This window comes from Malus sylvestris, chromosome 10, assembly GCF_916048215.2.
Source record: "Malus sylvestris chromosome 10, drMalSylv7.2, whole genome shotgun sequence".
Lineage (NCBI taxonomy): Eukaryota > Viridiplantae > Streptophyta > Magnoliopsida > Rosales > Rosaceae > Malus > Malus sylvestris.
Genome location: NC_062269.1, coordinates 30058645 through 30070449, shown reverse-complemented (window position 1 = coordinate 30070449; position 11805 = coordinate 30058645). Strand labels below are relative to the sequence as shown.

The following is an 11805-nucleotide window of genomic DNA, read 5'->3' as shown; positions in this document are numbered from 1 at the left end:
CAATTTCAAATAAGTAAATATTGCAAATGATGCCTTAAAGAAAGGAATCGTGCCTCTGCACCATGATGCGGATTCAATTCCCACCGATTTCCCTTCCTCATACAACTATATATTCAACTCACTAATGCTATCATTTATTAAAAAAAAAAAAAAGTAACATGTTCTATAAGAAAATATTAAAATATAACATTAGCGAGTATATTCTTAGTTTAATGTTGGGAAGTAGAAAAACTTATGCATACGCGGTAAAATTGTGAGATGTGAATGACACATTAGTAAATTAAAAAGAAAAGAGAAGTACTAAGGATAAAAGAATCTTTATGAATTCTCTCATATCTCATATTTTTAATTAATATTTTATAAAATTAGCATGAAAATTAACATTAAATTATAAAATGATAAAAAACTTATAAAAAGTATCACTTTTGAAGGAATGGTTTTAGCATTTTTCAAAAGGAAATTAGACAAACAATCATGGTACTTCCTCTGTGGAATCTTTTCCCGGATATCATTGTTCCAATGCATCCTCTAATACTTTAATTAAAAAAGGCTTGACTTCTCTTACAAATTTTCTCTCTAATCATGATTAGATCCCCAAAGTGAGAAAGTCTCCTCCTTTTACATTTTACCTTCTTCATTAACCTCTTAATTAATCTTCCCCTCCTCGCCCAACAAATCTGCAGCCAAATAGACCCCACCAATTTTGTTTCTTTCTTTCTTTTAATTTACTTTTTAATTTAATTTCCTCTAAATTTCTTCATTCCCAACACACACACACACTCTCTCCTTCTCTCTCATGCAGATTTGTAACGAAAGCAGTGCATGAGGGTTAGATTGATTCTTGAACATTCTTGAACCAAAAACCCAATTGAAGTTTCATGTCAAAGTTTTCACCTTTGGCTTTGGGTTCATCAAGATCCCTTTTTTATGCCTCATAACCCACCAGCTCTAAGCCTCTAACTGCATGAATAGAGGTACAGTTTGATTCAATGTTAACAATTTTCGTTTTATCCAATGTTGTTGTTTTTATTATTATTTTCCCAGTAAAATGTTTGGTGATGTTTGTCTTATGTTAATGGGTGGGGGAGGAAATGGTTGGTGTTGTTTGTTTAGTTTGGATTTAGCTGTGTTTATTCTTCTGGGTTTTCTGTGAATTTCTCTGGGTTTGTGTACATTGCGAGTTTGATAATCTGTAACATGCTTGATCAGCATTGTTTTAGGAGAAATTAAGGTATTGTTATTTTTAGGTTGGAGGAAATGAAACGTTTTTGGTTTAGTGAATTCACCTGCCTCTGGTTGTTGTTTCTAAAAAGACCAAGGAAGTTGAGCTGAGGGGAGGAGAATTAGTTTTTGAATCTCATTTTGTGTTGGTTTTCGGAAACAAAATCAATCGAAAATTACCATTTGACAAAGTTGAGCTGAGTTTCTTCTGTGCTCTGGTATCAAATTGTGAAAAAAGGATAAAGAGTTAAGATTTCAATAATGTTTTCCCCCCTTGCGTGTTTTTGTGTTTGCAGAGTGTGTAATAAAATTGATTTGGTAGCTTGAATCGAAATGCTTTTAGCCCGAAAATTTGGTTTTTTGAAACAGCAAGAGGCAGACAATGAGTGTAAAGATTCTGATATTTGCAATAGTTATTCAATGTTTTAGAATCTAGAATTGTATATACATTGTTAAGAGAATCGTTGCAACACATAATTGATGGTTGCTCCATAATCCAAGGACCGTTCTTTTAAGTTGTTACGTAGACAAAGAGGACCAATTGGTATACAGCCTTTAAAGTAATAGGTTCTGTAGGAGTTTCAGAACCAGATATCCAAGCTAGTTTCTCAGAACACATTAGCAATGTTTTCGATAATAATTCTCTGTCGTTTGTAGTATTTATTTGTGGTTTCTCTTCTCAAACAGGTGATATGGACACAGCATCTATGAAATGTCTGATAAACAGTATATCTCGATTCGTTCATCTAGTTTCCAGCCAAACATTGAAACATATTCCTATTCAGAAGGATTACAGAACCATAGTTGATGTACTTAAGCTTTTGAAGCCATTGATTGATGAAGTAGTCGACTTTAAAGTACCGTCAGATGACATTCTATATAAAGAGTGTGAAGAATTAGATATGGCTGTCAATAGAGCTAGGGAATTCATCGAAAACTGGTCTCCAATGTCGAGCAAAATTTCAAGTGTAAGTGCAAATCTATTCTTGTGCTAAATTCATGTCCTTGTTTCTAGGCCATGCTTGAGGATTTTCATTTGGGAATCTCTATTGATTTATTTCATTTGAAAAGACATACTGTCAAGGAAACCCATGGTGCAAGACATAGAAACCTTACAACAATAATTGCAATCACAGTATGTTATGATGCTTCTGCATTTCCCTTTGAATACACGGAAACTGAACGAATAATTGTGCATTAAATACCTCAAATTTGACAGACTATCTGGTGTGTGTCCGTGCATGTGTTAAGGGGTGCGGTTTTCTTCACATGTTTTGATCATAGTTCGAACAATTTATCCTCAGGCTTGGCGGTGTGAGCCGCTGTTGATAACCATCCAAAACTCTTCACTCAAGATTTGCAGCATATTACATAGACTGTCACAGTCATCTTCATCGGGGTCAAGTTTAACGGGTCTTCAGGTATTTGCTAAGTTCAAACTGCCTTCTGTATGTATCATTTTCTTACAAAGAAAAAAAGGAAAAAAGGAAAAAGAAAACGAGGTTGATTTAACAAACTTTCTAATATTCATTCTTATAATTATTTAATATTAACCAATTTCTTTGAAACTTTATAATCCTCATCCCACTAGTTATTTGTATTTATGTTGTTCGATTCATCAGAAGTCAAGACAAATGCATCTCTAATCTGTGTAAATTGTTTCAGCACTGTACACAGGAAATTCAATCTTTAAAACTGGAAAGAGTAACAGAATACTTAGAAGAGGCTGTGAGAAGTCAAAGTAAAGATGTCATGCCTTCCACCAAACTTCTTACGAAAATTATCGAATTGCTTAATCTGACTTCAAACCAAGAACTGCTGAAAGAAAGCATTGCTGTAGAAAAGGAAAGAATGAATGTCGAAGTCAGTGATGTTAGAGGGAAATTAGATCAAATTAACCAAATTGTGGTTCTTGTCTCCCATATTCGTGAATTCATGGTCAAAATTGAGGGCCTTGAAACCGTATCTGGCGTCCCAATCCCTTCATACTTCCGCTGCGCTCTGTCTTCAGAACTCATGCTGGACCCTGTGATTGTAGCTTCAGGTCAAACCTATGAGAGATCTTCCATCCAAAAATGGATTGATCATGGGCTAACTATTTGCCCAAAGACCCGACAGAGGCTGTCCCATACTAATCTCATTCCCAATTATACTGTCAAAGCTATGATAGAAAGCTGGTGTCAGGAAAATGATATAAAACTTACGGCGAACTCTGACGGCTCTAATGCTATCTCGGTCCCATCTCCATCATATCAAGTATCTCCTGCAGATTCAACTCACACAGATAGTTTGCATTGCTCTACACACAGTAGCAATTCGACATCGAGGTCATCTCTTGAAGTTGGAAACATATTTGAGAAGCAAAAGAAAGATGTCTCTCCTAGATTAGGTGGAGAAAAGTCCAATGGATGCGATAGCAACGAGAAGGGCCACTCATCACCAAAACAGTCATATAGTCATAGCAGGGGTGAATCAGCCACTAGTGCTGTTTCCAGTATTGATTATGCACCTCCAGCATCGATTAAGGTGTCAGGGATATCTAATAAGCATGAAAATGTTCGTAGGTTGTCTGGAGAAATCACATCCGAGCATCCGGTTGCTTCTACTCCAAGGAAACAATCAGCAATTCCCCCTGGGTTATCAGGAAAATTATGTCACATTTCCAAGACAAAAGCAGAAGGGGCATGGACTGATAGCCCCAGTTATCCTGATAGGCAGCTGCTTCCATTTTCTAGTTCAGGATCCGATGAGTTGACAACAGCATCCCATGTCAGGAATTTAATTGAAGACCTCAAGAGCCAGTCAAATGAAGTGCAAACTATGGCAGCAGAAGAGTTGCGGCTTCTTGGAAAGCACAATATGGAGAATCGAACTATTATAGGCCAGTGTGGTGCTATCACGCCATTACTTTCACTTCTATATTCAGGAGAGTTGACAACACAAGAGCACGCTGTGACAGCTCTTTTGAATTTATCAATTAATGAAGACAACAAAGCGATGATTGCAGAAGCAGGGGCAATTGATCCCCTAATCCATGTTCTAAAAACAGGAAGTGACGGAGCGAAAGAAAATTCTGCTGCAACTTTGTTCAGCCTCTCTGTGTTGGACGAATACAAGGCAAAAATTGGTCGGTCTGGTGCAGTTAAGGCCTTGGTTGATCTTCTAGCCTCAGGGACTCTTCGGGGGAAGAAAGATGCTGGTACTGCATTGTTTAATCTGTCAATTTTTCATGAAAATAAAGCTCGCCTAGTTCAAGCTGGGGCTGTGAAGCATCTTATTGATTTGATGGACCCTGATTCTGGGATGGTTGACAAGGCCGTTGCTCTCCTGGCAAATTTGTCCACCATTGCAGAGGGCCGCATAGCAATTACACGGGAAGGGGGCATTCCGTTACTAGTTGAGATTGTTGAATCAGGTTCCCATAGAGGAAAGGAGAATGCTGCCTCCATATTGTTGCAGTTGTGCCTTCATAGTCCAAAGTTTTGCACCCTTGTTCTTCAGGAAGGAGCTGTCCCTCCCCTGGTTGCCTTATCTCAGTCTGGCACACCACGAGCAAAGGAAAAGGTATGCAGCTTAAACATTTTTCTTGCCTATATATATAGCTCTCTGTTGATCTGCTTACTGGTTAGTGTGCCAAATAATGGCGGAGGCAAGGGAACAGAAATATTTCAAAAAAGATGAGGAAAAAATTTGATTGTTCAATACTGATGATTTCCTTGTGTTTGGTGAAACAATTCTCTTCCTGCCGTCATTCATTGCCCTAATGCAGATACAACCCAATAATTTACCATTACCGGGGAGATCAATCTATATTGTCGAAAGTTTATTAGAAAACATCTCATGTGCACATAAAATGCCATGTATGGTTTCTTTAGGACAACCTAGAACACTGCCAGGGCGTTCACTCAGTGTTTATCCCTGTCGAGTCAGCATAAAACCGAAGCCATGCCAGGCATTGCGTGAGTTTGTCGGAATATAGAGTTGTGGGACAAAGAAGATAATTTGTGCTTTACATATATTATGCAGGCACAGCAGCTTCTCAGTCACTTCAGGAGTCAGCGAGAAGGGGCTATGGGAAAGGGAAAATAAAGACAATTTTGTTGACCTGTTGCTGATTTTTTTCTTTAGATTCGCCTCCATAACATTTTCTCGATCGAGATTTCTTTAGGGATATTTATATATATTTTTTCCTTAATTTATTTTAGCTCCAGAGAAGTCTGAGCATTTTTCTTCCCATTTTCTGATTAGTGATCATGGAAATTTTGCGGAGTACGCACAGGAACACAACAACAGCGTAGAATGTCTAAATTTTTCTTCTCCTTCCGGTAGAGCTAGGTAGGCTACTTTGCTCTTAGTTTTGCTGAGAACATAGCTTTTGGTTTTGTGTTAGAAACATGTAGTGACTCAAAAGTTTTTTGTGTTCTGATTGATTTGTTGTTCTGGATCAATGTTGTATATATACTTGTACATAAACGCTATACACTTCTGTAATTTGCAATGTTTGTTGGCAGAAATTCGCAACTCCATTTTGAGCTGTTTACGATTTCGAAAAAGTTATTGCGTGATACTGGAGTACGGTCACGTGATGACATGCGATTATAGTTTTTTCAAGATGGGCTAATGGATAATGGGCTTTTCTCAAAACTAGCCCGTTTCCAGCCCAATGGCTAATGCGCGAGGACATAGATAGTTGTGTTCGAAAATTGAGGAACACTGCATGGGGGTTGGCTTCTCTCCCATTGCGGATGGATTCGGGATGGAACTTGAACTTCCTTCGTAGTATCAAAGGCTGGTTTGTTGTTGCATGAATTGCAATGGTTAAATGTGTTTCACGTCACACTGATGTGTCGTTCATGTGTTTGGTTTGAGTGCCATTATTGTTAAAAAGTAAGTTGCTTACTAATTCTTGTTAGTAAATGATTTACTTAATAGATTTCTCTGTTTTCATTTTGTATAATTGTTTCTTGGTTGTAACAACTTAAGTTTATATGCCAAGTGTAGGGTCTTAGACCAATCTTTCATTTTTAATGGCTCATATGCCTTATACCTACCACGCGTCATAATCACAGTGGCCTATGTATTTGAATGGTTATGATCACTGAAGCTATAAATGAAGTGTGCAACATTCTGCAACGGTTAGAATGTTGTAGCTGTGATTATTCCATTCATAGAACTCTTTCTCTAGCTTTTCTTCTCCATTGTTGCTCCCTTCGAATCCAAAAGCTTATCAATGAAATACTATCCAAATCTTAACATGGTATTGAGAGTCTAGGTTTTATCTGGAATCGGGGCATCGAATCTGTGATTGCTGTGCTCGAAAATCCAACGTAAAATTTTCATCTCAGTTCATCGATTCAGTTCTAAAATGATTGGATTAAGTGGTGGTGATCTCCGGGTTCCAATATCCAAGGGTGACAACTATGATTTTTGGAAGATCCGAATGAGAACCATCTTTGAATCTCATGGAATCTGGGATTTAGTTGAAAAAGGACTTGAAATTCTAGAATCGAAGGGCAAGAAGGTTGAAGATGAAAGTTCATCTGCTTCAAAGAAAGCATTTCTTAGTGATAAGCTAATGAAAGATGCAAAAGCTTTGGATATTATCCAAGGAGCTGTTTCAGAAGATATTTTTCTCAAAATCTCAAATGAGGAGACCTCAAAGGGTGCTTGGGACATCTTACACCAAGAATTTCATGGCGATAAATAAGTGAGATCCATCTAGTTGCAGGGTCTGCGTTGTGATATCAAGTACACATAGATGAAGGATGATGAAACTTGTCTGTGTATCTCACTCATCTTCTCGAGTTGGTGAATCAGATGAAAAACTTTGGTGAGAAATTACCCAGAGAGTGATTGGTTCAGAAATTGCTCATAAGTCTAACAAAAGCCTATGATCTTGTTTTTTATGTAATTGAACAAACTAAGGATATTGAAATCATTGAAGTGTAAGAAGTTGTTGCTACTTTGAGATGATTTGAATGTCTTGATAGACATGCTGAGGGTGCACTGAGAGAGCATTTGCCAGTATGAATATGAATCCAAAGGGATTTCAGTCTAGTTTTTCCTTTGGTAACCATAAACCAAAGAAGAATTGAAAATCAAAAGGCAAGAAATGAGATCTAAAACCTCAATAAGTTGTGAACCAAGGTGTCAAAAAATGATAAAGGAGGAAAATTAGATCAGTTCAAATGGAAAGTGCAAACATTATGACAAGCTTTACCATGGTGAGTGTTGGTTTAAAAGGAAGCCTAAGTGAGATAGATGCAATCAATTTGGGCATCTTATCAAGGACTGTGATCAGCTTATTAAGATTGGACAACTAGCAAACTTTGCCAATCAAGTAACTGAGATTGCAACAATGTTTTATGCCTGCCATTCTGCTATTATTGGAACATATATGAACATATAGTATATGTTGATAGTGCATGTAGTAACCATATAACCTTCTATGAGTCTTTGTTTGTTGATGTTGGTAAAACCGTGAGGTGTAGAGTTAAAATGGGTAATGGAGACTTAGTACCATCAACTGGCAAGGGTACTCTAGTTATAGAAATGAAGGGTGGAACTAGGTATATCAAAGAAGTTTTGATAGTACCAGGATTAGATGAGAACCTATTGGGAGTAGGACATATGGTAGAACACGGATATTGGCTTGTAATTGATGATTTCATGGTTGATATTTATGGAGATAGACAGATGGAAGATTTGATTGCAAGTGTTCCAATGAAGGGAAATAGATGTTTTCCCTTAGCTCTTGAATATATCAATCACACTATAGCAAATAAAGCAACAGTTGAAGAGTCATCTTGGATGTGGCATATGAGATTTGGACATATAGACTACATTAGTTTGATTTTCCAACAAAGCAAAGAAATGGTGCAGTGTTTACTTAGACTACAAGTCTCTAAGCATGTTTGCTCTAGATGTGCTATAGGGAAGGGTCACATAGGACCATTTGACAAGGATAAGACTTGGAAAACATCACAACTCTTAGAGCTTGTTTATTATGATATTTGTGGTCCAACGCAAGTCACCACTTTTGGGGGCAACATATTTTTTCTCACATTTATTGATGGTCATACTAGAATGTGTTGGGTATTTTTCTTGCAACACAAGTCACAAGTGTTCTGCATTTTCAAAAAATTTAAGTCCATGGTTGAGCTACAAAGTGGCTATCAAATCAAGATACTTAGATGTGAATTCTTGTTCTTGGATATCACTGTTATGATCTACGTATTTGTATTATTTTTCGAGAATTTATATCAATTTATTTGAATTTAGATTTTAATTAAACTAGTTATGAAGTTTGAAGTTTGGAAATTATTTATTTAAAATTTGGAGACCTTTTGTCACAACCCGTCCCATAATTACTAAATACCGAGGACGTGAAATTACAAAAACGCCCTTAAACGGGATTAAGGTGCGTAATTTTGGTGTTTGTTTTATTTTAAGATCCTAAACTAGGGTTAGATTATATTCGTATGTGTTAAATTATATTTGGACTTAGGTGGGAGCCCCACCTCCTGAAATCCTTCCCCCTTTCCCGTTTTGTTGTCTCTCTCTTCCTCAGCTCTCCTTAGTCACTCTCTCTCTCTTATTCTTCAGAAAACACTCTCTCACTCTCTCTCTTACTCTCGAACTCACTCGAACTCACGGCAAACACCAAGCATAACCACAATCCTACACCAACGTCCAATCTAAGATCACCATCGTGATCTAGGGAACTTCACGAGCACGGGGGTATAAGTTTCAGGTGAGTTCACTTCGAGAAACCCTAGTTTTTAAAGCCCCGTGATTTTTTACTGTTCACAAACTTAAGTATGGTTATGTTTTAGGTTAAAACAAGATCACCACGAGTCTTAGGAAGTTCCAAGGAGGCTCGGAATGCCTCGTTTGAACAAAATGGACGTCGGGATCGTTGGGTTCGAGTTTGGCCGAATTTGAGGAATTTTGGAAGGTATGATCTTGTTGTTTTTGGACCTTAAAAACCTTTCAACGTGATAGTAGGTGTTAAATGCTTCATTTTGGTATAAAATGCGAAGAAATTGGACGAAAAACGAGTGAGATTAGTGGAATTGAAATTTTACCCAGTTTCCGGCGCCGGCGACGGTCGCCGGAGCTGAAGGTTGAAGGTGACGGAATATTCCGTCAAGTTTGACGGAATATTCTGACGCCGTTAGTTAGTTTTAACGGTAACCGTTAGTTTTTAACGGAATATACTAAGATTTGACGGAATATTCCCTAACGCCGTTCACTGTAGCCGTCAGTGTGCATGTCACGTGGCCGCGCGTGGGGGGCGCGTAGGTCCGTGCCACGTCAGGCGCGTGGGGGCGCGTGAGACCTCCAAAAATTATTTTAAAAATATGGGGATGATCCTGAGGTTGTGTAGGTCACGGTGGTATATTCATATACCCAATTTGAGCAATATATGAGGAGTTATTAACTAAGATTTGGGTTAGGCGTTAAATAACGTCAAAATGGTTACTTTTGTATAGGTGAGGTTTATGCGGGCATCGGGCATGGCCAAGGGATGCTCAGGGACTTACGAGACGTCGATGTAATCTGTGAGTGGGCAGTTTTGTTTTCCGTATATATATATACTTGACGTTTCCCAGAAATTGAATTGAAATGAAAATATGTTTAAAATGAAATGCATATGAGTTATGTGGAAAAAAAACGGGAAGTGAAATACCATGCATAGAATTGATATGAAAAGTATATAGAAATGTGAGTTGAAATGCCATGCATGAATTAATATATGATGCATATGTATGAATTGGTGCGGTGGACGCACAGGTAAGAATTGATTTATGATGCATATGTATGAATTGGTGCGGTGGACGCACAGGTAAGAATTGATTTATGATGCATATGTATGAAATGGTGCGGTGGACGCACAGATGAGTATTTAATTACTGTTATGATGATGATGATATATATTGAGCTCAAATCCTGCACCATGGTTTAGTGCTTATAGTATTCACCGCATCGCACGCTCGCCTTGGATCCAAGTAGATGCTAGTCGTACAGTCCACGCGGAGTGGGTACGACAGACCAGTCGCGAGAGTGTTAGTGAGATTCCGACTGGTGGGTGACCTTAGATTATGTGCACAGATGATTTATGAGAAGCACTAGAGCGTAACTTGTGTGCAGAAGGCCGGACGGGTCACAGAGGTGACTCCGGTAGAGTGATAATGATAGATTTTGAGCTCTAGGTTCAACCGTATAGGGCTATTAGAGGGCCTACGGTTGATTACTTTCTTGCACCTGATATGATTATGTTGATGCATTCATACCTTATTACTGTTGAGATGATGTGGCATGGCATAATTAATATGAGAAATGTTGAGATGACATGGCATGGCATGATTGATAAAGAGATAATGTTGAGATAGTAAAAATGAAGTTTTGAGAATATATATGTATATTTATATTTTACATTTCTGGGAAAGTATACAGGTTTTACGGAGAGGGGTTACAACGTTTTGAGAAATGTTTGGATTTGGAAAAGAATTGTTTTACTGACCCACTCAATTTTGGTTTTGCGCCCCTCCAGGTTCAGGAATCACAAAGGTGTGGTGACTACGAGGAATTCGACGGTGTTCTGACAGATTGGACAAAATTAGGACTCACCTTCGGGTGTATCAATTTAAATTGTATCTTAAAGCTTCCGTACTGTGCAAATGGTTACGTCACTCTCACGTGACGGCCAGCATGCCCTCCTTCGGGACGGGGTGTGTCACCTTTCGAGGTCATAATTATATTTTCGAATAGAGCACGATCTCACGAACGCGTATGCGCAAACCGTTCGTGAAACGGAGTTATAACGAAAGAGTTATTAACATTTAAAGTTAGGTTTATCTTTGTAATTTTGGCTTCATCTAGAAGGCTCCAGATTATTGGAGCCATTATCTATGATGACACGTGGACGGCTGAGATAAAAAGAAAAGAAGAGAAATGAGAGGAAAGCAAGAAGGGAAATAAAGGAAGGGCGAAAGAGAGAACCGGCCAACCTGGTTTCTCCACCCGACCTGGTTCTATCTCCTCCATTCGATGTCCATTCGAGATGGTTTCGGTATCTATGGAAAGCTCTCGGTGAGCCTAATGTCCCTGTGATGTTAGATTTTTAAATTTCAAACCCAATTTTACAAATCAAAGCCACAAAGTTTCGGGTTGTTCGACGAGTTTTCCCATATTTCGGTGAATCCGACAAAGATTACCATCGACTACCACCAACAAAAGACCTCCCTCAATCTCAGGAACAAAGCCCAAGCATTGGTTAGGGTGTCGGAGTTCGTTTTGGCGTCGAATCAAGAACACCATTTTTAGGGTTTCGACGGGTTCGTGGCGAATTAAGGCTTTTCCCGGCCAAATTGACCTTGGTCACATGTATGAAACTTGCTTTACTCATTAAGATCTACAATTCTGTGAATTTTGGAATTTTTGGAATTAGTTGGATTTTCTGACTAGTCGGGACGGCTGGCAGCCGCGTGCAGCGGCGCGTGGGCCGAGACCCCACCTGGCCATTCTAGGCTAACTTTGATGCCCTAATTCCATGTTTGACATCCGTTTAGTGGAATTATG

The 11805-nt window shown here is 38.5% G+C and overlaps 1 protein-coding gene and 1 long non-coding RNA gene across 3 annotated transcripts; both read left to right on the top strand.

Moving 5' to 3' along the window:
* Positions 1 to 492: 492 nt before the first annotated feature.
* On the top strand, positions 493 to 5719 carry LOC126585388 (U-box domain-containing protein 3-like). The gene is made up of 5 exons (XM_050249801.1): positions 493 to 974; positions 1909 to 2189; positions 2526 to 2642; positions 2887 to 4785; positions 5248 to 5719. The coding sequence occupies exons 1-5, from the start codon at positions 965 to 967 to the stop codon at positions 5308 to 5310; spliced, it is 2370 nt and encodes a 789-aa protein (XP_050105758.1). The 5' UTR covers positions 493 to 964; the 3' UTR covers positions 5311 to 5719.
* A 3122-nt stretch (positions 5720 to 8841) lies between these two features.
* Positions 8842 to 10970, top strand: LOC126585411 (uncharacterized). Of its 2 annotated transcripts, XR_007610487.1 has the most exons (4): positions 8842 to 8974; positions 9057 to 9178; positions 9717 to 9785; positions 10778 to 10970. It is a non-coding gene; the product is annotated as an uncharacterized LOC126585411 (long non-coding RNA). The 2 variants fall into 2 exon arrangements; XR_007610486.1 differs by having other exon boundaries at positions 9057 to 9785.
* Positions 10971 to 11805: the final 835 nt, after the last annotated feature.

Bases quoted from the DNA above. Each gene is read 5' to 3' on its own strand.
- LOC126585388 (XM_050249801.1), top strand. The intron at 2,190-2,525 runs GTAAGTGCAAAT...ATTTATCCTCAG, and splicing joins TGTCGAGCAAAATTTCAAGT to GCTTGGCGGTGTGAGCCGCT. The intron at 2,643-2,886 runs GTATTTGCTAAG...AAATTGTTTCAG, and splicing joins CAAGTTTAACGGGTCTTCAG to CACTGTACACAGGAAATTCA.